The sequence below is a fragment of the Salvelinus fontinalis genome, chromosome 18 (genome assembly GCF_029448725.1).
Source record: "Salvelinus fontinalis isolate EN_2023a chromosome 18, ASM2944872v1, whole genome shotgun sequence".
Taxonomy (NCBI): domain Eukaryota; kingdom Metazoa; phylum Chordata; class Actinopteri; order Salmoniformes; family Salmonidae; genus Salvelinus; species Salvelinus fontinalis.
This window is the reverse complement of record NC_074682.1, coordinates 19,112,285-19,138,476: the sequence shown is the minus strand read 5'-3', so window position 1 is coordinate 19,138,476 and position 26,192 is coordinate 19,112,285. Positions and strand designations below refer to the sequence as shown.

General features: G+C 42.0%; 1 protein-coding gene across 1 annotated transcript in view; it reads right to left on the bottom strand.

The window, feature by feature from the left end:
- Positions 1 to 4,541: 4,541 nt before the first annotated feature.
- The window catches only part of LOC129815114 (A disintegrin and metalloproteinase with thrombospondin motifs 9-like), a 67,346-nt gene continuing 45,695 nt past the window's right edge, over positions 4,542 to 26,192 (bottom strand). The window contains exons 30-40 of the mRNA XM_055868491.1: positions 20,560 to 20,736; positions 14,090 to 14,260; positions 13,760 to 13,954; positions 13,528 to 13,657; positions 13,307 to 13,401; positions 12,754 to 12,848; positions 12,512 to 12,645; positions 11,862 to 11,953; positions 8,603 to 8,707; positions 5,848 to 5,956; positions 4,542 to 5,694 (exon numbers count right to left, since the gene is read on the bottom strand). Coding sequence (XP_055724466.1) covers positions 5,867 to 5,956; positions 8,603 to 8,707; positions 11,862 to 11,953; positions 12,512 to 12,645; positions 12,754 to 12,848; positions 13,307 to 13,401; positions 13,528 to 13,657; positions 13,760 to 13,954; positions 14,090 to 14,260; positions 20,560 to 20,736 — 1,284 coding nt within the window. The 3' untranslated portion in view covers positions 4,542 to 5,694; positions 5,848 to 5,866. The remainder of the gene's footprint in view (positions 5,695 to 5,847; positions 5,957 to 8,602; positions 8,708 to 11,861; positions 11,954 to 12,511; positions 12,646 to 12,753; positions 12,849 to 13,306; positions 13,402 to 13,527; positions 13,658 to 13,759; positions 13,955 to 14,089; positions 14,261 to 20,559; positions 20,737 to 26,192) is intronic.

Here is a 26,192-nt window from a genome sequence, read left to right as displayed (position 1 = left end):
AGGTGAGTTGGAGAGAACACACACACACACACACATCAAACAGACCACATTAGAGAAGCAACAAACTTACCACCATTTAAACCCCGCTAGACAGTTCTACTGTCAGAGATGTCGATCTAAACGACAATGAGGGTGTAGTTAATACATTACACAACAGTGAACACCGTAATTTTAAAACAATCAATATAATGCTCATAATAACCACTATATGAATAGGTCTGTTTTTCTGGCATCCGATTAGTGCTGAACCAATGACCGTGACATATTACAGAGGATCTACATCTTACATAGGAAAACATGAGATTTAGTGGGCTACGTAATTTAACCTGAGATCTGGGGGAATTTCCATACATCTGGTCCATGTAGGCTGCTACAATATATCTGATGTTATTTCTGTGATGAGGGATACTCTGCCAAACACCATTGGTTTTGTAAAGTTAAATGCTAACATGGTAAATGAACTGTCCTTGTATGTTAGATCCCCAACATACCTACTATATGGGTACAACACAAACTGTCTGGACACGAATACAACTGGTTCCATTTTGTTATAATTTTTCTGAGGGGCAAGACCAACCGTATTACATTGAGGGTACACAGTGCAATATCTACTGTACTTACCAATAATCATTTCCCTGTGAGCATAAAAATCTGTCATGTCATTTCCAGGAACAGCACTTTTAAAACACAAGGTATTCTGGCTTGGCACTGTCAGATCCTTCCGCTTGGTATAATGATAGCGCTCTCCCACTTTCTCTCTCTTTGTCTCTCTCGCTCTTCACTTATGCTACTAAAGAAACATTCTTGAGTTTAACAGAGCCCCCTGGATCTGTTGACAACTAACAGTCATTGCTAAAATAATTCCGCTCGCTCCCTACAATACACCTGAGAGTTGGCACAAAAATGTAATATAGATTAAAGGACTTGTACAAACTAGCTGGAGCCTCAGCACGCTACTTACTTGAATGCATATTCATGGCGCCCCACAGTCATAACATTGGCTTTGTATTCCCATGACAGGAAGTCAACAGTACAGGCTGGACTAGACCATGGTCACAGTACTGCACATTTTAGAGAAACCTACCAACCAGTAATTGCTGAGACCCTCATAGACAAACCAAACACAGGCAGTTAAACAATAAAGAATGGGGGGCGTTAGAGTTAGATCCACAAAAAAATACGCACAGCATAAACCAGTTCTTTATGGTATGGTGGGGAAAGTGCCATAATTACAAAGTGACAATAACGAAAGCAATGTGAGCTTAATGGCAGAGGCATATCCTTTCATTGATTGGAGCATAATAGGCATCATAGCTTGTTACATCAAGGTCAGGTTTGTGTATGAAAATGATGTATTAGCATAAGATGTGCTCATAGGAATGGATGAGCTGTGTCAGTGACTTTATTTCCTCTGATTCTTCCCTTATCTCATCTCATACATTAATCATACATTTCATATCGTAGAATTAAACTATGTGACTTATTATGCAGATATGACATATAAATATGAACATTTGCTGGGAGAAATGGCTTGCCTGGAGCATATAAAGTGGTATGATTTGTAATAAAGGGGTATGTTTTATTTAGGTCACAATTGCATTATAATTCATAATCATTTATGATTCAAAGGTACAATAAGTACTTGCATATTAAACAAAAGCATGTATGATTTCTTATTATAATACTTGTTAAGATCATTTAAAAGTAGAAAAAAATGAAAAAATACATAGACTTATCAAAAGATCAACAATGAGGGAAATGTGGAATAAGATATATATAAACTCAGCAAAAAAAGAAACGTCCCTTTTGCAGTACCCTGTCGTTCAAAGATAATTCGTAAAAATACAAATAACTTCACAGATCTTCATTGTAAAGGATTTAAACACTGTTTCCCATGCTTGTTCAATGAACCATAAACAATTAATGAACATGCACCTGTGGAACGGTCGTTAAGACACGAACAGCTTACAGACGGTAGGCAATTAAGGTCACAGTTACGAAAACTTAGGACACTAAAGAGGCCTTTCTACTGACTCTGAAACACACCAAAAGAAAGATGCCCAGGGTCCCTGCTCATCTGCGTGAACGTGCCTTAGGCATGCTGCAAGGATGCATGAGGACTGCAGATGTGGCCAGGGCAATAAATTGCAATGTCCATATTGTGAGACGCCTTAGACAGTGCTACAGGGAGACAGGACGGACAGCTGATCGTCATCGCAGTGGCAGACCACGTGTAACATCACCTGCACAGGATCGGTACATCTGACCGTCACACCTGCGGGACAGGTACAGGATGGCAACAACAACTGTCCGAGTTACACCAGGAACGCACAATCCCTCCATCAGTGCTCAGACTGTCCGCAATAGGCTGAGAGAGGATGGACTGAGGGCTTGTAGGCCTGTTGTAAGTCAAGTCCTCACCAGACACCACCGGCAACAACGTCGCCTATGGGCACAAAGCCACCATCGCTGGACCAGACAGGACTGGCAAAAAGTGCTGTTCACTGACGAGTCGTGGTTTTGTCTCACCATGAGTGATGGTCAGATTCGTGTTTATTGTTGACGGAATAAGCGTTACACCGAGGCCTGTACTTGGAATCAATTTGGAGGTGGAGGGTCCGTCATTGTCTGGGGGGGTGTGTAACAGCATCATCGGACTGAGCTTGTTGTCATTGCAGGCAATCTCAACGCTGTGCGTTACAGGGAAGACATTCTCCTCCATCATGTGGTACCCTTCCTGCAGGCTCATCCTGACATGACCCTCCAGCATAACAATGCCACCAGCCATACTGCTCGTTCTGTGCGTGATTTTCTGCAAGACAGGAATGTCAGTGTTCTGCCATGGCCAGCGAAGAGCAGGGATCTCAATCCCATTGAGCACGTCTGGGACCTGTTGGATCGGAGGGTGAGGGCTAGGAACTTGTTCAGTTTATGTCTCAGTTGTTGAATCTTGTTATGTTCATACAAATATTTACATATGTTAAGTTTGCTGAAAATAAACGCAGTTGACAGTGAGAGGACGTTTCTTTTTTTGCTGAGTTTCTAAATTGTTACAGAAATATAATACATATAATAATGTTCAAATAATCCCTTTATTTTAACACCTGAGAATACATATACAATCTGGATCATCAGATATTCACAATCAGACTAAAGTTTCAATCCCTTTTCGCTGGAGGATATTATTTGGACAATAAAACATTTCACGTTAACATTGAATTTTTTACATTTAATTAAATCTAAACTAATATGATTCAAAAATAAATTCAGAATGGCTATCGGTTACATTGGTGTGGAATTCCCTTTTAGCGAAAGGTTGGATGGAACCATGACAAAGTAAGCACCGTCATGAAAATGTCCTGCTGATATTCTCAAGGCATCATTTATGAAAATGGCAAATGTAGCAAATATGGCTTTGTCCTCTGAATCTATCTAAGGTACCAATGTTCATCCACCCCGCCAAACCCTGTCAAACAAATAAATACACGCGAGAATAACCTCACATGTGTACAGTAAGTTGATATACTAAACTTCCTTATAACATCACAGTCACCTACATTATTCATTTTGGGATAAGTATCTTATCATGTCAAAAGAATCATACAAATTATTATAGTTTTTCTTATTATTTGTCATTCATTTTCTATAACAGTCGTATAAAGAAATCTAATGAAGGGCATTGGTTGCAAACAGTATATAAGATAAGGAAAACACACATTCAAACAGAAAGTACCCTGGTAATGTCAAAACACTTACATCAGACAGAACAAAATGATGGACTGACTGTTGAAAGGCAATAAGATAAAGGCTGAGAAAAAAAGCTAAGTTGTTTGAGGCAGCAGTTCTTAGAGGCAGCAGTTCTTAGAGGCAGCAGTTCTTAGAGGCAGCAGTTCTTAGAGGCAGCATTTGGACACCTAGACCTTAAAGGCATCAACCAATCTCTATGGAGCAGTGGTGTTGTTGTAGGCCTGAGGTAAACTCTGCTTGATTCATGTAGTTATAGCCATGGGAATACGGCCTCTCTCTCAAAACTAAGGAATAACGGCTATTCCCTGTCACAACACCTGAGAGACCCAGAACAAACAAAGCAAAAGGTGAGTCTTTTTGATGCTTTGAAGCACATCTCTCTGGATCTATTAGCCTGCAAGCCTCTCCTCTTCTAGCTGTGTCTCTGCTCTGGCCTTAAAGCCCCCAGGGGCACTCCACTGTCTATTCCCCTGACACACTCCCTCTGGGTGGGTGACACCTTGTACTTCCACGGAAAAGTATGAAACATTAAGGTTCTGCATCACTAATTTCATGTCATTCACTTCACTCTCTCAGCAAAAATATTCAAGTATACCCCACCAAGGCAGGGGTTGACAGTCTCTCTCTCTCTCTCTCTCTCTCTCGCTCTCTCTCTCTCTCGCTCTCTCTCTCGCTCTCTCTCTCTCTCGCTCTCTCTCTCTCTCTCTCTCTCTCTCTCTCTCTCTCTCTCTCTCTCTCTCTCTCTCTCTCTCTCTCTCTCTCTCTCTCTCTCTCTCTCTCTCTCTCTCTCTCTCTCTCTCTCTCTCTCTCTCTCTCTCTCTCTCTCTCTCTCTCTCTCTCTCGCTCTCTCTCTCAAATTCAAATTCAAATTCAAGCTGCTTTATTGGCATGAAAAACATTGTGTCAATATTGCCAAAGCAACAATGTATACAATATACATTGTAATGAAATTATAAACTCTCTCTCTCTCTCTCTCAATTTCCCTGCTACTGAATTCTTGAACTCCTCAACTTTACAGGGATGGCTATCTCTTTAAGCACTCATCCCCATTCCTCTCTGCATATGGCCCATCTCAGGGTTGTTCCTCTGTGGTAGAAACACCTGGCTGGGTCTGCCTCTGCAGCAGCTGCCTGTGCTAGCCTCGACAGCACCAGCACTCCCCCTGGCTGTCCCAGATCGACCTTTACAGCGCGCTGAGCTACGGTTCACTACACCGTCTCTGTACCAGAGCTGTACATGGCTGTCTCTCCCATCTGCCTTAGAGAGCAAAATGAGCAAAAGCACCTGACTAATGTACCAGCCCACTGATCACCGCTGGCGACTGTGTAGACCAGGTAATTAGACCAGCCTAAACAGCCTTCACACTAAGACCCAGGTAGCACTTACTACAGTGGTTGATAAACACTCAGGCACTGAACAAGGTTGGATAGTGAGTGACACCACATGGCATAAGAAAAACCGGGCTGAAGAATGCCAAGACTGTAACACAGCTACAAGTGTAAAAAAGGAAGTACATACAAAGTGCCCTCGTCCGTACACACAAACGTGAAGTAAAACTGACAGTCTCCCTTCTGCCACAATATGAGAGAGCCAGGCTGCAACTCTGCCACAATATGAGAGAAACAACAACGCAAGAAACACAATATGTTGTGTGAATATGTTAAATATTTCTAAGGCAAATTTTTATGTTCTAGTTAATGCAATGCGAATAGATGTCCATGGTGTTTGTTGCAGAGACAGAAAACACAATCCTTAAATTATCTTACAATACAAAAATAAATGTTGAGTATATAGTATAATAAATAAGTCATTTACCATGTTATGTACAGTACTTACACCTGTTCTATTGACATATTTACACATTGGAGGGAATAGAGGTCGCTTGGAGGATGGAATCCTCATTACTGTAGCACCACTGAGAGGTTGGACATCTTGGCTTGAAGAGAGCTGTGAAGAGAGAAAGGGATGACAAAATTACATACTTTACTATACTATACAAACACATGTTTAGGATGAGGAGGGGTATGGTGGTACATATAATAACAGACTGAAGCTATAAAACACGATCTATTTCTAAAGAATAGTTAGTATTACACACACCTGGTTAAACACTGTAGATTTAGGCCACTGTGATGAGCAGGTAAGAGCCGGAGGACGGAGTGCATTTCCCACAGTAACCCCCACACATTCCTGTTACTCTGCTGCCATCCTGTGGACAGACGAGGAACAATATTTACTCGGCTATAATGCAGTTGTTTTTTATTTATCGCTTTGGTGCAAAGTATGTGGTACATTTTCACAACTCTTAGTACAAAATTCAAAACAGATCATCAAAAAGGCAGTTGTTTCAACACTTTAAGCACGTTTTGAAATAACTAAGTACAACAGACAAAATCATACAGTCACTTTTTCACCAAACTTAATCAAATCAAATCAAATGTTATTTGTTACACGCGCCGAATACCACAGGTACACCTTACAGTGAAATGCTTACTTACAGTGTCAGTGTTTCATCTAGAAATACGTTTCACATTGCAATACATGTTCATATAATGTAATTGCCTTTCACAATGCAATGCTCACATTACTTTTGATATGATTCTCTTCTCTTTAAAATAATTGTACTATTACTTAATCTGACTGCTCTAAATTGATAATCACTTAGCCATTTGATAAACCTGTAGATGTTACATGTAAACCGGTTTGTCTACTACAGATTTTGAGAACTACTCAGTTCACACTGCTTTGTTAAAATTGCAATGGCCAATACAGTATCGTAATATCGTAATATATTGCATTTACGTAGAAGACGTTTTTAACCAAAGTTACAAAAGTCCACACATTTGGTATGTGACCCATGTGGGAATCGAACACCCAACTCTGGTGTTGCTAGAGCCATGCTCTTATGAACTAAGCCACGTACAGGACCACTACACAAGTACAATACAATACTGTAAAATACAATACACAATCACAATACAGGTGGAAGATGTATGATTGACAACCACATGAGCGTACCACCCTCCCTGAAGCCATGGATGAGGCATGCAATGCTTTCAGTTCAGACCTACAGTATGCCAGGCCAAAAGGTTTTTCACCAGGTGCGTGAACCATGAGAATATGTACTGCGATTTTGATGAGAACCTGTGGCCAAATGCTCAAGACAGGCTTGATGCACACTAGTGCCTGTTAAACATTGTTTCTTTCATGTATTTCATGTGGTTATATTGTGAAAGAAGTCTTCAATGATCGCAACTTTGATCACACAAATTATGAAAATGTGATGTTCAGTATATTTTTATGGGTAGTGCAAGTGTATTGCCTAATTTACAGCACTGTAGCATACTACATTCTAAGGACAATTTTGAAACATGTATCTAGCTTTTTTTGTTATTTGATTTTAACTGGCTGTTAAAATAACTGCATTGAGAAGATATCATTATGTAATGTTTGGTGATTAAACCAACGTACTCATTATATTTCACAATGAACTTGTATTTGGTTGTGTGGTTGTGTGGGGAAAGATGTCTGCAAACAAAATTAATGCACAATGAAAGGTTTTGAATGTAAGACTGGCTGCGTTACAAGTGCTACCAGTTTGACTTTTATACCAACAGTTTTGAAAATTCAACACATACTTGTGAAAATAGTACCAAAGCGATAACACTGTAAACAGGATAGCACATGGTTTAGTGACAGTAACACAAATCACAATGTATCCAATCATATATCATGCACACTCAGTTGAATGTAATTTCAGGGTTTGGTCTATTTTTAGGTTCTCTGTGACTACATTGTAAACGTTTTACACACAAATGTAAAATGTTGTAAATGAGAACTTGTTCTCAACTGGCCTACCTGGTTAAATAAAGGTGAAAAAAATGGGGCCTCTTAATGAATTACATGGAAAAACACAGTAATAAAATATCATTAGCTAAGCACAGACGCAGAACACTCAGCTTAGAAAGGTTTAGAAATACACAGGTAAAACATTTCCCCAGAAATATATCGCACGGAATGAATAGGAGCGGCATTTCCTCTGAAGTTTGGCAACTCTCATCTTGAGTGCCCTCCAGCACACTTGACTTAAAACAACCAGTGTTCAGCTAACCTTGAGTGTCCAAAGCTCCACTGGCTTTGAGACAGATTCAACCTTTTCTCCCTGCCAAAAACGGTCTTCAGCCTGATCTCCATTACAAAACCAGGAGGGCCCACTTCACTCGGCAGCTGCCCAATAAGGCTCCTCTCTCACCAGTCACATAACAGCACATTTCCATACATGATTTACCTCAGTGGTTTACCCAAAAGGCTCAGACTTTTCTCTTTCCATCTACGCAGGCCAGCCCCTTTGTCTCATTGGGCCACGGTTCCAGCGGACCTGCTCTCACTTGGGGCCAAAGCCAGGCCTCTGGTACTTTTCATTTTTAATTTAAATAACAGTGGCTAACTGTGAACTTTAACACCTTCTCACCAAGCAACTGTTTTGATTATGCAGAGGGTTGTTGACCTTGCTATTCACAAGTCCTCACTGTTAGAATTAGCTATGGAAAATCGTCCCGATGCTGAATCTAGTTGATGATCCCTGCACTAGTGTTACAGTCGAAAAACAGCATTAAGGCACCAGGGGAGTCTGGGATACAGAGTCCACTTGGGCCAATGCCCAGAGCAGAGGCCCCTCTGAAGCCAAGAGCAAAGGAGTGGGAGAGGGAGGGAAGGATGGAGAGAGGTAGGGTGGGAGGTAGAGAAGAAAGGAGGGAAAGTGGAGAATGACGTCTGAAACCAGGAATGTGAATATAAGACACTAATCTAAATCACTCCGTCCATGAGGCTACGTGAATGTGCATCATATTGTTACCTGGGATTTGTGTATATCAGCAACTGCGTAGTTTCCCTGTGAGATCCACTTGGTTTCCTCAGCTAGCTGGAAGCCTGTCCCTGAAAGGTTGATGCTGAATCGACCCTGAGGAACCATAGAAGTAGGGAGGAAAGAAGAGAAAGAGAAAAGAGAGAGAGAGCGAGAGAGAGAGGGGGAGATATCAGCACCCCCCACCATGCCAACCACAGAAAGCAGTAGAGAGCAGTTCACTAACATGCAGCAGCTGCATTTACGTTTCATCAAAGCCCAGCTGATATAAGCCAGACAAAACCCAGTGACAAATAGCAGACGCTTTACGGTACCAACAGCTATAAACAGAGGGGGGAAGATAATTCAGCCAGAGGTAAGCATCTACAGTCGAGTGTCTCTTGAAACTCTCGTATGGAAGCATAAATATTAGTCAAGTTCACAGAGCATGGTGTAATGCAGCGTTTCCCAAACTCAATCCTCGGGACCCCAAGGGATGCACATTTTGTTTTTTGCCCGAACACTACACAACTTATTCAAATTATCAAAGCTTGGTGATTAGTTGGTTATTTGAATCAGCTGTGTAGTGCTAGGGCAACAACCAAAACGTTCCCCCAGGGGGGGCCCAAGGACCGAGTTCTGGAAACCCTGGTGTAGTGTATGGCTAATTTAAATGCGTGGATAAGTGGTGTGTTGTGTTGATGGAAATGAAAAACATGTTCACTAACTCTTGGCAAACAATAGAATGTTTCTTTATTAACTTATCAAAAGCAACATGTTTTGGCAAATATCTTTCATTGGGGTCTTTTGGGGTCAATGGAAACACATCTCCTGAAATGACTCGGAAGAGGGTAGGAAACGTGAGGGGAAAGCAGGTGTCTTTGAAGGATGTAGGACCGCAGTCTGCGACACTCTGGAGACAAATCATTATTACATTTTTGTACATTTTTTGTTGTGTTACAGCCTGAATTCAAAGTTCATTAAATATGTTTTTTTCAATCATCTACACACTATACAAAGTGAATTTAAAAAAATCTGAGATTTTTGCAAATTTATCGAGAAGGCAATAGAGAAATATCTAATTTACATTAGTATTCCCACCCCTGAGTCAATTCAATACATGTTAGAATCACCTTTGGCAGGGTTTACAGCTGTGAGTCTTTCTGGGTAAGTCTCTACGAGATTTGCACACCTAAGTCAAAACCGTAACTAGGCCACTCAGGAACATTCAATGTCATCTTGGTAAGTAACTTCAGTGTATATTTGAACTTGTGTTTGAGGTTATTGTCCTGCTGAAAAATTAATTAGTCTCCCAGCGTCTGTTGGAAAGCAGACTGAACCAGGTTTTCCTCTAGGATTTTGCCTGTGCTTAGCTGTATAAAATGTGTTTTTATCCTAAAAAAACTCCATAGACCTTGCCGATGACAAGCATACCCATAACATGACGCAGCCACCACCATGCTTGAAAATATGAAGACTGGTACTCTGGTGATGTGTTGTATTTGCCCCAAACATAATGGTTTGTATTCAGGACATAAACATAATTTCTTTACCACATATTTGTAGTTTTACTTTAGTGCCTTATTGCAAACACTGTCATTTAGGTTAGTATTGTGGAGTAACTACAACGTTGATCCATCCTCAGTTTTCTCTTATCACAGCCATTAAACTCTGTAAATGTTTTAAAGTCACCATTGGCCTCATGGTGAATTCCCTGAGCGGTTTCCTTCCTGTCCGGCAACTGATTTAGGAAGGATGCCTGTATCTTTGTAGTGACTGGGTGTATTGATACACCATCCAAAGGACGGTTCACCATTGCTCAAAGGGATATTCAATGTCTAGTTTTTTTATTTTTTACCCATCTACTAATAGGTACCCTTCTAGGTGAGATATTGGAAAACCTCCCTGGTCTTTGTGGTTAAATCTGTGTTTGAAATTCTCTGCTCGACGGAGGAACCTTACAGATGTGTGGGGTAGAGATGAGGTAGTCATTCAAAAATGATGTTAAACACTATTGTTGCACACAGAGTGAGTCCATGCAACTTGTGACTTGTTAAGACATTTTTTTAAACCTGAACTTATTTAGGCTTGCCATAACATAGGGGTTGAATACTTATTGACTCAAGACATTTCAGCTTATCATTTTTTACTCATGAACAAAAATGTCATGAACAAATATTGCACTTTGACATTATGGGGTATTGTGTGTAGGCCAGTGACACAAAATCTCAATTGAAACTATTTTATATTCAGGCTGCAACACAACAACATACTTTCGGAAGGCACTGTACGTGCTGCACATTGGAAGCTGGATGGGACTGTGGGAAAGGTGACATATACACACACAGTAGAACCCCTTCTTCCATGCACTGGCTGGAGCTTGTGCTTGCACAAACACGTGTACACATACACACAGACACCCTCCACAGCCTTGTACCGGTGCACTCCCTCACACCACAGGAGGTTGGTGGCACATTAATTGGGGAGGACGGGCTCATGGTAATGGCTGGAGCGGAATAGGTGGAATGGTATCAAATAAATCAAATACATGGTTTCCATGCGCTTGGTGCCATTCCATTTGCTCCTGTACCTCACACAGTCCCCTGTCTCTGATATGAGGGCAGACCCCAGATGAGGGAGACGTTGCACAACACCAGAAAGACATGGGACTGATACAGTCTCACATACAGTATCTGTGGTTAGGGGAGAGATTAGAGGGATAGCACATGGTGTGTCGGTTTGCCAGCTGTAGACAGGGTGTATTTGGTGTGTGTTTGCCAGGGCTTGGTGTGTGTGTGTGTGTGTGTGTGTGTGTGTGTGTGTGTGTGTGTGTGTGTGTGTGTGTGTGTGTGTGTGTGTGTGTGTGTGTGTGTGTGTGTGTGTGTGTGTGTGTGTGTGTGTGTGTGTGTGTGTGTGTGTGTGTGTCAGCCGTCTCCTCTCACAGACTAACAGGATCTGATCTGCAGACACCCCACTCACAGAACACACCCCTGCTCTCTCTGTTCACAGTATCACCACACTCAGCATCTGACTAAACTCTTGAGCATTAGGCTCTGCTGGAACTAAGCACACATTGAACTCAACAGCACAATTATACGGTCAGACACACTACCGAAGACACAGCTGGTAAACAAGATGAACCAAGACTAGTTAAGTCCATACAAGTCCTTAGTCCTAACCTCAGAACTCACGCCCTAGTGAAGACTTGAGTCAAACCTTTTTATTCTCGACTAGTTCTCTCCCAGTGGCTCCCTGGCCATGCAGTTCTTACCTGTGGACACCGGGCAGCGCTGTAGCAGTCTCCAGCTGTAGCAAAGGGAACTCTGTGGCCGTCGCGTGTGAAAGCAAACTGCCAGTCTATGGCTGAACGACAAGAGAGAGAAACAATGGCAGGACATATTAGTAAACATGATAGAAGCTTGGTGAAAAATGAATCGGGAACATAGCTCGGTCTGTTTGACTGGTCAGCATAACTACGACAGCTCATATAACATCAAAAGAACAGCCTACATCTTCCAAAATGAGTACACTTTCACATAACCTGAATCCAGTCTTGCTTTTAGGGGTCACCATAATGGCAATATCAGTATAATTCCATCTACTTAGTGCAATTTAAACTGATCCCCCCCAGGCCCTTTAATTGCGTGCTCCTAAAAGACATCTTGATCCCATTAACCCCACTCTGCTTGGACTTAATGAAATGTCTATGTGAGGATAGAGAGGAGTGGGGAGGAGGCTCTGACTTCCAAGCATGTGGGGGAGCCAAGCATGGTACTCTGACACTAGCTGGTTAGCATTGACATTCAGGTTAGTGTAATGAAATCTGATGTAGCGTGTGTGTGTGTGTGTGTTTCAATAATTGGTAGGCTAGTCTATGTGGCCTTGCTGAATGTGTTCTGCAGCTGATTCGGGCCCACTCACTGATGATGTGCATCTTGCTGAGGTCCAGTCGTACTCTGGTGAAGGTGGAGAGGCCAGCAGCGGTGTAGTCTCTCCTACACTCACAGTCCTCTCTCCTGGTCCCGTTAGCAGGGCACTGTGTGGGGTCTATCAGTCTGAAGAGAAAAAGAGCCACCAAGTTCATATAAAATGTGTCCTCCACACTTTTGACAGTGTTACATGATGATAAATGAAGTAATCCACAGCCCCATAGGTTGCTTTACCTGAAGCCAAAGACTTCAGAGTAGTTCTCTCCCTCTCCGGTCGTCAAGGTGATGTACTCCCGCGGCCTGTCAGTCTGCATTCCTGCACAGTAGACCTGAGGAGGAAGAGGAGGTGGAGAAGGAGGAAGGAGTGAGGAACGCACCCAGAAATTAAAATCAAAACCTCTTCAGGACGACACACGCTATTTCTAAACCTGACCTGGGTTGGCCTTCTCAAATGGACAGCCAGACAGCCAGACAACCAGACAGACAGACAGACAGACAGACAGACAGACAGACAGACAGACAGACAGACAGACAGACAGACAGACAGACAGACAGACTAAAGAACTTCCCTTCAGTTTCAATAATTTTCTAATGTATTGCATCTGTCAGTGAGACTACACCAGACTGTAAAGCCAAGCATGATCACTGGCCAACACTGACATTGTCATAGATACTCTCTCTATTCATTTACCATTTCCATTTGCAAAATAAGTCAGTAATCACTATATAAAATGTTATAAAACGGTGCCCAGTGCACTTAATAAGAAAGATGATACCATAGTCTTACTTTGAGTGCTTTTCCTTGTACGTTGAGAAACTGTTCACCATCAGGCTGGACACCAGACAGACTCTGGACGTCACTGCAGCTAGTGGGCAGATGGCCTAAGAGAGAGAACAAAGGACATATTTAGGAGAGGTATAGCTATGGTACAGAGGTTTATCACACATATACAGTATAACAGGAGTTATGGAGTCTGTGGAGGCTGAGGCTACTGTATGTCTACTCACAGCCAGGGCTGCTGCAGACTTTGCTGGCTTCTGGTTTAGTGTCTGAGGGACAACTGTCACTGCCTTGTCCCTCAGTAGACACACACTGCACTGTCCTCTCCATCACCCCACCTCCACAGCTTACTGAACACTGAGGGGGAGAGAAGAGCAGGTGTAAGGGAGCCTGCCAGGATGAAAAAAGCACTAAACATACTGTACCGCTGATAATACATAGAGACTGGAAGCCACTCACAGGTCCCCAGACTCCAACTCTCCACTCGTGTGTTGGAGGACAGGGGCTTTGGCTACACGGCATGTAGCTCTCAGGGGGGGTCCCAGGGCAGTTGGACAAAGACTGATGCCCATACTCATAGTTATCATTCCCAGCATGCACCTCACTGCAGGAGACTAGGCGTCTGTGGTATCCCTGTCCACAGCTGGCCGAGCACTGCCACGGGAGAGAGAAAATGCGATAAGATAACAACACTGCAATCAAGCACGATCAGATAGGACAGTAATGTTAGATAACATTATTAAAGTGACATGATTGCATTTTGAAACAGGCCCATTCATTGACTCTCACCTCTGTCCAGTCCCCTGTGATCCAGATGAACTCACAGACGTGGGTATTACAGCTCTCAGAGTCATCTGGCCTTCTCTGATCCACACAGAACATCTCATGGACCTCCTCCCCTGTCTGGTCCATACACAGCACCGCTCGACGCCGGTGGCCCGACCCACACGACTTACTACACTGGAATGGAAGCGGGAACATCACAAACAACGAGAAAAACAAAGTTAATGTCGTCGAAAACAACCCCAAAATCCTTCCCATAGCCCCTATCTGAGTCTTCAGAGTTGAAAAGACTGAAGGAGTGGGGTTAGGGTTTATTTTCAGCACCAGAAAAAGGTTGGTTCCAAATGTCAAGGTGATTTATGTACAGATTTATTTTATGTTTGATCTAAGACCCTTACCTACATCAAATATGGATATCATAACAGGAGATAGGAGGCAGAAAACATTACTGAGCCTGACCACTAAGGGTAATACTACAACACTAGGATTTGCACAATTTCAACAGGTTCTTTTGACTTTCTGTAAGACTTCTTACAGTATGTGACATTGTTGATCTGACACAGTCTTGGACAAATATGCTGGATGAAGAGTGAGAATTTACTAAATAACACGATGGCAGTGTGCTATGGACTTAACAGCAGTTGTGATGTGTTTATAGTCCGGACTGACTGAAGCTGAGTGAAGTCTCCGGCCGTCACCCTGGTTCTCTATATCCAGATGTATGTAGTAACTCAAGTGTTGTGACGCTGTGGGACTGTGTTATGGTGGTAATCCAAGCGACAAGCTTTTTTGGAAGGGCTTAGAGAGGCCTTGCCTTGCGTCAGAAACACCTCAGCTCTTACGAATGCACTCCAGCTGGTCTTCATCTACCTTATGTGTCCAACGCTGTCAAACAACTAAAATACCTGGAATTGTTGTGAGCTGAGCAGCCATGGTGTGACTTAGTGTAATGTAGCCTGCCTTAGCAGGCTGTTGAGTTTGGGCTAATATAAAAACATTCTAAATGTGGTATTATAAAATTATAACTTGAACAGCTCAAAGTAGCCTATACTTACAAATACCTATACTGGACAGAAGGACAGAGTAACATAGCCTAGCTCATATAATGATATATTACAACTCCTAGTTATTAGAACGACTGGCATAGCCTCTGTTATTACAATATATGGTGAGAAAAATAAAGAACAGATTTCCACTAAACCCTTCCCTCAAGCTCTCAGGTTAACTGGCCATATCGGCTGGTCCAGAAACTAGGCCCTACCCATAGCCCACTTAAGCACTAGGCCTAAAAAGGACAGGATATGGCAGAAATGAACATGTGTCTAGCTGTCAGAGCACATGTTTGAGCTATTGCTTGATGTAGGCCCCCTACCTATACAATTATTGTAGATCTGGATGAAGCATATTGAGGTATGGCAGTGGCTAAACAGACTAGAAAGGCACAAGAAATTCTCGCATTAGGTGAGGCAACATGACCTAGTCTCGAAAACCCTACCCTAGGCAACAGTGACTGCTTAGGGTCGAGTTCTTGAGACTGAACTTGACCCGCCAAACGTCCCACAGCAGCAGGAGGTGAACTGCCATAACTACCTCCAGCTGTTTGCAGCGTGAGGGGGTGCCGAGCTCTCTCGACTAATTAGGCTACACTCTCCTCTGAGTGCAGTGATTTCATGCTGCTTGTTGACCTAGATTTAAGGCTTCCTGAACAAAAATACTACCCCCAACCAACATAGCCTGAAAGCAGTGTTTGATAACTTGCGATCATGGGCCTTTCTTACCTAAAGAAAATGAGTTGATGAGACCAGATTGGGTTGAGGTACTTATGTTCAATAAAACATTTATTGAGAAGTTGAAACACAGTGTGCCTCTAAAGCTCGTATCCAGTATGTTTGCAGCTCTATGGCCTACTGTATTTGTAAAGGAGTTGAATCCTGCAGGGGGAATATGAGAGAAATGGAGTCATCTGATTTTTATCACAGGCACTGCTCTCACACATATGGATTAACTTTTGTGCCTTTAGTATCAAGCAAACCTTTTGAATTTGAGAACTAAATTCTTATTACAGCAAACAAAAATACTGATATTGAAAGCAAAACATTAACCCAAAAATATTGAGAGTAAAATGTATAATATTGCAAGGACATCTTTTTGAAAGGCAAGCCAACGGAATTGTAAATGAATGCAAAAAAAAACATTTTCAGTGAAACGCTTGCCTCTTTGCCTGCAATTTTTCTATATTTGTTTAAGTTACTCTGCCATTTGCTTTCTCTGCCTTTTTTTGCATTTGAAAAGTTTTGGCATATCATTCCGTGTAGGTGGGTTTAGAGGGAGGCATAGATGATGTGTATCTATTGGTCAACCTGTTTTGGAGTGAACGTTCAACCTCCTTTTTTAAATCCCAGCTAAAGTTAGCAGCTTAAAACAATGGCCAGTACAGCTATGTTAGATAGCTACCTAGCTAGCTGGCAATGCTGAGAGGCACAAGTGTTTTCTGCTAACTAGCGAGCTAGTGTATGAAAAAGCTTGATTGTTATTTATTTATTTATTTCCATTTTGGATAAAAAGGGCTCAGTGGCTACTAGCTAGTCACTGGGACTTTACATTAATGAGGACATCGGGAAACACACTTAGGTGTCTTTTGTGTACATTTAGAAAATGTATTGAAACAATTTGCAACCTAGCTAACTAGCATGATTAAATCATTTCTATCACAGCCAGCAAGCAAGATATGATGCACTGAAATTACGCTCGCGGTATGTGGCTGTTCAAGAACAAGGGCACTACTAGGGGACACCAGTGCTGTATGGCCTTGGGTTTTCAAGAGCTAGGGCACTACTATCTGAAAGCGTTTAATTAGACTACACTGTACAGTGTGCATGTACTGTAGACAACTTTGTTTAGCATTTGTCTATTTTTTTTCGGCCTGGCTCTCACACTGGCTGTGTGTGTGTGTGTGTGTGTGTGTGTGTGTGTGTGTGTGTGTGTGTGTGTGTGTGTGTGTGTGTGTGTCCATCTGTCTCTCCTGTCTGTCTGCCTGCCTGACTGTCTGTCTGTTTAGTAGTTCCAGATGTGGCTGGATAAGAGTGGTGGTGGGCAACAGTGGAGGGCATTTTCACTCAGTAGTGAGCAAATGTAGAAGCTAATCCTCATGGAGTTCATCTATACCTGCTGATAATATTTATCCTATATTAGGTAGGCCTGCTACTACTTGGATAGATAGTAGGTAGAGGTTGCAAGCATAGAGGTAGATCACGTATATAGTATTTTACTCTATGGTTGCAAGTCTTTACTTGGCACTGATTCTACTCATAGGCAGTAGCAATTTGGTTTGGCCTAAAAGTAATGTTACATCCTGATAAAAACAGAACATACCTTATTTACAAGTATCAAACCCTTTGCTATGAGACTCGAAATTGAGCTCAGGTGCATACTTTTTCCATTGATCCTCCTTCTACAACTTGAGATGTTTCTACATCTCCACCTGTGGTAAATTAAATTGATTGGACATGATTTGGAAAGGCACACACCTGTTATATACTGCCTCACAGTTGACAGTGCATGTCAGAGCAAAAACCAAGCCATGAGGTTGAAGGAATTGTCCGTAGAGCTCAGAGACAGGATTGTGTCGAGGCACAGATCTGGGGGAGGGTACCAAAACATGTGTGTAGCATTGATGGTCCCCAATAACACAGTGGCCTCCATCATTCTTAAATTGAAGAAGTCTAAACAACCAAGACTCTTCCTAGAGCTGGCTGCCCGGTCAAACTGAGCAATCGGGGGAGAAGGGCATTGATCAGGGAGGTGACCAAGAACCCGATGGTCACTCTGACAGAGCTCTAGAGTTAATCTTTGGAGATGGGAGAACCTTCCAGAAGGACAACCATCTCTACAGCACTCCACCAATCAGACCTTTAAGGTAGAGTGGCCAGACGGAAGCCCCTCCTCAGTAAAAGGCACATGACAGCCCGCTTGGAGTTTGCCAAAGGGCACGTAAAGGACTCTCAGACCATGAGAAACAAGATTCTCTGGTCTGATTAAACCAAGATTGAACTCTTTGGCCTGACTGCCAAGCGTCATGTCTGGAGGAAACCTGGCACTATCCCTACAGTGAAGCATGGTGGTAGCAGCATCATGCTGTGGGGATGTTTTTCAGAGGCAGGGACTGGGAGACTAGTCAGGATCAAGGGAAAGGTGAACAGACCAAAGTACAGAGAGATCCTTGATTAAAACCTGCTCCAGAGCGGTAAGGACCTCAGACTGGGGCGAAGGGTCATCTTCCAACAGCACAACGACACTAAGCACACAGCCAAGACAACGCAAGAGTGGCTTTGAGACAAGTCTCTGAATGTCCTTGAGTGGCCCAGACAGAGCACGGACTTGAACCCAATCGAACATCTCTGGAGAGACCTGAAAATAGCTGTGCAGCAAAGCTCCCCAGAAGTCCCCGAAGTCTGTACTTCCGAGAGGAGCTGAAGCCACCCGAGATCCCTCGGGAATCATCGGGGATGGGCGAATCGTTCACTCTGGAGCCTACGCAACTGGGCAGAGCTAGATTATCGACCTAAGGAACGTTTAACGTAGACTGAGCTCCAACAGTTGTCTGTATTGTGGTGTTGCGGGGCATTACATAGCCACCTTCCCAGTAAAAGACCAGGCTCATCAGTAGGTACAAGTACACTGGTGGGCCAGACTGGGAGTTTTCTAACTCCCATTACCCATATTCCTTTTCATGTTATCCTGCTGTGTGGGGTGACCGGTCTAAATCTCTCCGGGTGCTCATTGACTCTGGATCTGATGAGAGTTTTATGGATGCTACTCTGGTATCTAACCTAGGTATCTCCTCACAACTCCTCTCCGTTCCCATGGACACCAGAGCACTAGACGGACACTCCATTGGCAGAGTCACGCACAGCACAGTTCCCACTAACCTGCGGGTATCAGGCAATCACAGTAAGTCCATACAGCTTCTCCCTCTGGATTTTCATGGCTCCTGAGGCACAACTCCGTTATTGAGTGGACCACTGGTTCTATCCTGGGTTGGAGCCCATTCTTCCACTCACATTGCCTGAAGGCGGCACAACCTCCCCCGGGATGTCGTCCTACGGGTTTAGGTAAAGCCTCGGATTTCTCTGCCGTTCCCGCAGAGTACCAGGACATCCTGGTCCTCCCGGTTCTGACTCTTTGCCTGCCCTGACACTGTACCCGCCTGCCTGACCATTCAGCCTGCCCTGACCATGACCCTGCCTGCCGCCCAGTACCTTTTGGACTCTGACCTGGTTTATGAACATCTGCTTGTCCTCGACCTGCCTCTTGCCTGCCCCTTGTTTTTCAATAAATATCAGAGATTCGAACCATCTGCCTCCAGTGTCTGCATCTGGGACTCGCCCTGTGTCGTTATAAGGCTAAGGACTAGATAAAGTGTATTTTTACCTGGAGTTTTTCCTTATTGTAGGCTACTACTTTTACAACTTTAAGTCTTGAAATAATTGGTTGTTTACTAAACTACTCACTCTGTTTAGTACATGGCGTCAAATGTGAATCCTTAAAGAGATGGGTGGGACTAAGGCTTAAGAGGGTGTGAATGATGCTGAATGGGTGTAGACAAAGAAGAGCTCTCCAGTAGGTGTACCAAAACATTCAAGGGCCATTTTCTCAAAAGTGTGGTTACAAGTTTATCAACTTTCAAAGAAGAATTACTTTCCCATTGTTCCTCAACTGCTGTGTATGGTATACCATTTTCTATCACTGAGTCTCTACTTTTATTCAATGTAAAAAAACACAATTTCAAATGTTGCTACATAATAAGGCAGTGGTCACAAATGAGGATGAACTGTCACTCCAAAAAAAGGTTGACCAATAGAGACACATCATCTATGCCTCCCTCTACACCCCATGTGCAGGGAATGACTTTGGCAAAACTTGGCAAAAGCAAAAAAGAAGGCAGGGAAAGCAAATGGCAGGGTAAGTTAACCAAATATTCTTTTTTAAATGCAAGCAAAGAGGGAAGTTATCACTGAAAATGTTTCGCTGAATATATATATATACATATTTTTGCATTAATGTTTTTACAATTAATTTGTTCTTGCCTTTCAAAATTATTTCCTTGCTATATTTATTTTGCTCTCAATACTTTTGGTTAATGTTTTGTTTTCCAAATCATTATTTTTGTTTGCAATACTAAGAATGTTGTTCTTAAATTAAAAAGGTTTGCTTGACATTAAAGGCACAAAAGTAATTCGATACATACGCGCCTTTGCGCGCTCTGGAGCTCCCTCAGCCCCTTCCTTACAGGGAATGTCTCTGGGACGAGCGTGAGGTCCCACTCTGTCTGTCAGCTGCGCTACACCTCGCTTGAAACAGCAGTGCGCGAAATATCCACGCGCCAACTGAGTGGACACGCCGACGCGCACGCTGTTTGTTTATTTCGGAGAACATGCAAATGGGGTTATCCAGAGAGACCTCAAGGCTGCACTTACCGATTGCCACTCTCCCTTGCTCCACCGGTACCGAGAGGGGCAGTCGGTGACCCGGCAGGTCTGGCTGGAGGCCGGACGGGAGGATGGGGGGCATTCAGTCTCCTCCGCGCTGCGCCGGTTTCCAACCTCACAGAAAACTTCCCGCTCCTGTATTCCATTGCCACATGACGCTGAGCACTGAAACATAACAGGACAGAAGGTAAGATGTATTAAAAACGATTCTCTACACGTCTGATATTTACTTGATTGGGATGTCATTCCTCTCCACCAATTTTTTTTTCCAATCATCACCAAGTTATTTGAGTACAAGTTGACTGTAAAAATGAAATCAATGTGTGATATTTTCTTTTATATATGAACTATTATTTTTCGGAATATGAATTTACTATAAAAAGCACAGGAAGCAGAATTTCATTGAATCATGTATTATTGAACTCAATGCAATTCAAACAAAAATGATTAGATGCACTGTTATTTTTATCTCTGCAATTGATATAACCTCAAAGGATCATATATGGCAATACAAGTGTAACATCTCTCTCTTTAGTTTTAATTGTGTCTTCTAATCACCTGTCCCAGTGGAACAACTAGTCGAGCCAACTACTTCCTACATTAAAATTATACACTTGTTGAAACCAAATATGCAAATTATGTACTCTTTAACATACAGGTGTAGGATCTTAATTTTATTTTGTAGTGTATTTTGATGTTTAAAAAGACTTCTGAAGCTGATAATTTCCACTTCGTAATTTCAGCCTCGATTTTCCCTTATGAAAAATGTATCAACCCCTACACAAATGTCCGTTAATTATAATCCACATAATAATTCACATTTCATGTTTCTTGTCCTGCTCTAGCAAACTGGCTCAGATTAAGATGCTACATCTGTAGAGTTTCATTATTCATTTCTATGTTTATTACCCTCATTTTAGACCTGTGTGGAATTGAATTCAGGAACCACATGCAGGGAAGGTGGTTGCATTATTCAAGGCTACGCTACACCCACCTTCCTTACTTTCCACAGCAAATATGTCAGTTACACACACTGGTTTAACTTATCTTTAACCTGGGTTAGTTGGCATAAGTCTTTAAGTCTTCAATAAGGTTATGTCCCTGCACGAGACTACACTAACAAGCAAGGCACTTCGGTTACATGTGCCTGTGAAACGAATGTTTTGAAAGATACAGGTAGAAACGTAGTTAAATGGCATAAATGGTTTGTCATTTTGTTTGTTGACTCACACCAGACCCCTCTATGGTTTATATGTAATACAACTTGACTTAGAATTACATGCTGGCTTCAGATTGAAGGACATAGCTTATTATTAAGCCTTTGACTGCTGTTCCACTACAATTTTAATTCAATATCATTCACTACAATTTGCCTCAATATCAACAGCAATACTTCTAAGTAAAGCTAACACATCATAATCATTGCATAACATTATATTGTATTATTCCAAAAGGTATGGGTCTAGAGCTTTGATCCAAAAGATCACAGGACGTTGTGTGCAAGAAAAATGTAAGCTTGAATCAAGGTTGTGCTTGCAGAATTAAAAAGAGTGTCTTAAAAAGTGGGGCAGAGTGTAACCACAGTGAAAACCTTCCAGACGGTTGGGGTTCTTTACACACGTGTGTTCCCGGCTCCTCTGTGTTAATAAAGAGCAGATTTCAACCCTCTGTGAAGATGGAGAGAGAGGGAGAGAGGAGAGGGAGTGGGGGGGGGGGGGGGGGGGGTTCTCTCCACTAGACATTCAAGTTTGAACCCCTGCCTTGAGGACATTGCATTTTGAATGTATAATTTCTTGCTGATTTAACCCAGTTTTTTTATCTTAAAAATTTAAGAAATGTAAAACATTTAATCAATTTAATCTACAGCTGCACACAACAGAAATACATCTGGAGGAAAATCCCAACATGTAAGTAGAAAGAATGATATTGGTTGGTGGGTACACTCTTAGAAAAAAAGGTGCTATCTAGAACCAAAAAGTTTTCTCCGGCTGTCCCCATAGGAGAACCCTTTAAATAACCCCCTTTAGTTCCAGGTAGAACCATTTTGGTTCCAGGTAAAACCATTTTAGGTGTCATGTAGAACCCTTTCTAGAGAGGGTTCTACATGGAACTCAAAAGAGTTCTAACTGGAACCAAAAAAGGCTCTACCTGAAACCAAAATGGGTTCTCCTATGGGGACAGCCGCAGAACCCCTTTGGAACCATTTTCTCTAAGAATGTAATGTTCACTACTACCTTGTTTTCCTCATGTTTGTGCATGTTCAGCATGCCTATCTAGGTCTTTTAAAAATCCTGTATTAGAAACATAAAATGACATTAATAATGCAAGTCTAATCATGTTTATATGTTTAATGTGTATGCTTATCGTCTTAAAAGAAAAAGATCCACTTTCAATACTGTTAATCCTGATACTGTTTGTACTTACATTTGAATTGGTTTTGTGCACCAACATTAATGACTAACAGTGTATTTTCCTAAGGGAGCTTTTATGTGGTAAAGGCACATGAAGACCATTATTACACATGCCTTAATTGATTATAAAGTGTCTTAATTGATTATAAAGTGCATTTATTGGTGTGTTTTTGAGTGAGTATTTGTGTGTGAGTTTGTCTATCTGTTAATGTGTATATTATTGTGTGTGAGAGAGTTTGTCTATCTGTTAATGTGTATATTATTGTGTGTGTGTGTGAGTTTGTCTATCTGTTAATGTGTATATTATTGTGTGTGTGTGTGTGTGTTTGTCTATCTGTTAATGTGTATATTATTGTGTGTGTGAGAGAGTTTGTTTATCTGTTAATGTGTATATTATTGTGTGTGTGTATGTTTGTCTATCTGTTAATGTGTATATTATTATGTGTGAGTTTGTTTATCTGTTAACGTGTATATTGTTGTGTATGTGTGTGAGTTTGTCTATCTGTTAATGTGTATATTATTGTGTGTGTACATGTTATTACCACCCAATCGACTGTACATGCTCTTAAAGGTTAGAGGACTGTGTGTGTGTGTGTGTGTGTGTGTGTGTGTGTGTGTGTGTGTGTGTGTGTGTGTGTGTGTGTGTGTGTGTGTGTGTGTGTGTGTGTGTGTGTGTGTGTGTGTGTGTGTGTGTGTGGATCAGTAAACACATCCAGATGTCCATACCCTCCCGAGGCTCACAGAGCGAGAGGTGAGAAATCACCTTGTTTAATTAGTTGCATGTTAACCATTAAAAGCCCCAAGCATCCCATCTCTTTATGCTACCTATCCTCTCTATATTTCAACAATGTGTATTAATTTAATTCTCAAAACAAGAAAAACTAAATGTGATTACTGGATTTATTTTATATTAGGTTCACCTGCTTGAAGAAGGAATATTTCCAGTCTGAAATGCCATAATTGTAGTATTTAAAGGTAGACTCAGCTAAATGACGTTGCCACAAGCAGCACCGGAGATATTGATATGAGCGAGATGCAACACTTCACTCTCACACAGTCACACACAGTATCTGGACAAGTGCATGGGTTCGCTTCACGCTGTTCACAGCGTGGTAGCCAGGGCACCAAAACAGGGGAGAAGTTTAGCCTCACGCATCAACGCTCTTAGTTGTTGTGGAAATGTACCCACAAAGGTGTTTACTTTCTGCATCTACATCATATCGCTGAGTCTATCTTTAAGACTATATTTCGATTGACTAATCATTTCTTGAACATCATATTTCATAATCACATTCAAAATAAAGCTGATTGTTTATGAAGGAACTACTCACTAAGGCTTAAAGGCTAATACCACTCAATAACAGTCAAAATACAGAATGTGTCACAGTATGATGCGTTTTGCATGACACTTTCTGTATTTTGAAAGTTCTATATCTTCAAAAGTTGATTGCTTACATGTAAAACATTTTGAGACTATCAACAGTGGACTAAGACAGTGTTTGAGCGGTGTTGTCCTTGAACAAGTGGGTACATGTGTAGGATGTCAGTTGTTAACATGTGGAGTGTTTAAAAAAAAAAACATTTGCCCATTTTTTATGTAATTTTGTGTGTGCATTTTTTACATTTTGTAAAATGGTCCATGGCTACCATAGAGTGTCTGTTAAATAATGATGGTACAGTACATTCAGTGAAATCAGCTGTTACCTGGTTATATTAATATGATTGTCAGGGAGATGTATGCAATAGAGCTGTTTGAGATAGACAACAAGTCCTCTGAGGTATGGAGGGCAGATGTGTATCTCTTCTGGGCCCCTGATCAGTGGAGAGAGAGGAAGAGAAAGAGACAGAGAGGAATAGAGGGGGAAAGAGCACCAGGCTCTCCAGCTGGGGAGGTGCATGTTGGAAATGTGTCTGGCCTGCTGTGGTAAGTGGATTGTCTCTCTGGCCAACCTGGACTCAGGGGTAGCCATAACATAGAAAAACGAAAATCCGTGACTAGTATTTTTGATTGTTTTAAATTGAACTTTTATTTAACTAGGCAAGTCAGTTAAGAACAAATTCTTATTTACAATGACGGCCTAGTAACAGTGGTTAACTGCCTTGTTCAGGGGCAGAACAACACATTTGTTGATGATTTGTTTCATTTGGTATAGTATGTATTATTTTGTGGATGTAAAATAAATAAATAAAAGCTAGGTGGCTAACGTTAGCTAGGCCAGGTGTTAGAGGTTAAGGTTAGGGTTAGGAGTTAGGTTAAAGGGTTAAGGTTATTGTTAGGGCAAGGGTTAGGTAACATGCAAAGTCGCTAAAAAGTTGTTGCAAAGTAGCTAAAAAGTAATAAGCAGTAGCAAAGTTGCAAAAGTATTCCGTGATGAGATTCGAACATGCAACCTTTGTGTTGCTAGACGGTCGCGTTATATGTCGACCCATCCACCCCGACCAACCACACTCCTTTTGTTTTTGCATTAAGTAACCTTCTGTCTTCTGTCTTTGGGCTCCCGGGTGATGTGCATCTCATTGCTAGAGGCGTCACTACAGACCCTGGTTAGATTCCAGGCTGTATCACAACCGGCCGTGATTGGAATGCCCATAGGGCGGCGCACAATTGGCCCAGCGCCATCCCGGGTTAGGATTTGGCCGTGGTAGGCCATCATTGTAAATAAGAATTTGTTCTTAACTGACTTGCCTAGTTAAATAAAGATTAAATAAATAAAATAATGTAACCATACCAAATGTAACATATCATACTAATTTGAGTGTCATGGATTTTCATTTTCTATGTTACTGTACTTCTAGTCTATGAGACCAGATTGCTCTGGCTGGGTAGAGGAAGAGGAGCCTCTGACACATGTTTCCAATTGGGGAGGTATAGGATAGGAGGGTGGGCGGGAGGGAAGGAGCGTGGCATGGGGAGCTTCATGCTTTCTAAAGTCTACCTCAGCCAAGCCCAGATGAAAGTGGAGGCATGGCTATCCCTCCCTCCCACTGCCCCAGATAGCAGCCCAGTGTGGGATCCTCTCAAACCGCCAGAGTGATGAGCTACAACCCAGAAGACAGGCCACATTTTTAGGTGCCACAGAACACATATTACTGAACAGTCATGCATGTTAGAAAAAATGCCAACTCAGACACATACCTCACAGTGCACCAGTGAATCAGAAAGTTAATGAGCATTAAAAGGAAAAATAATGAGTGCTGAACTGGGAGCAT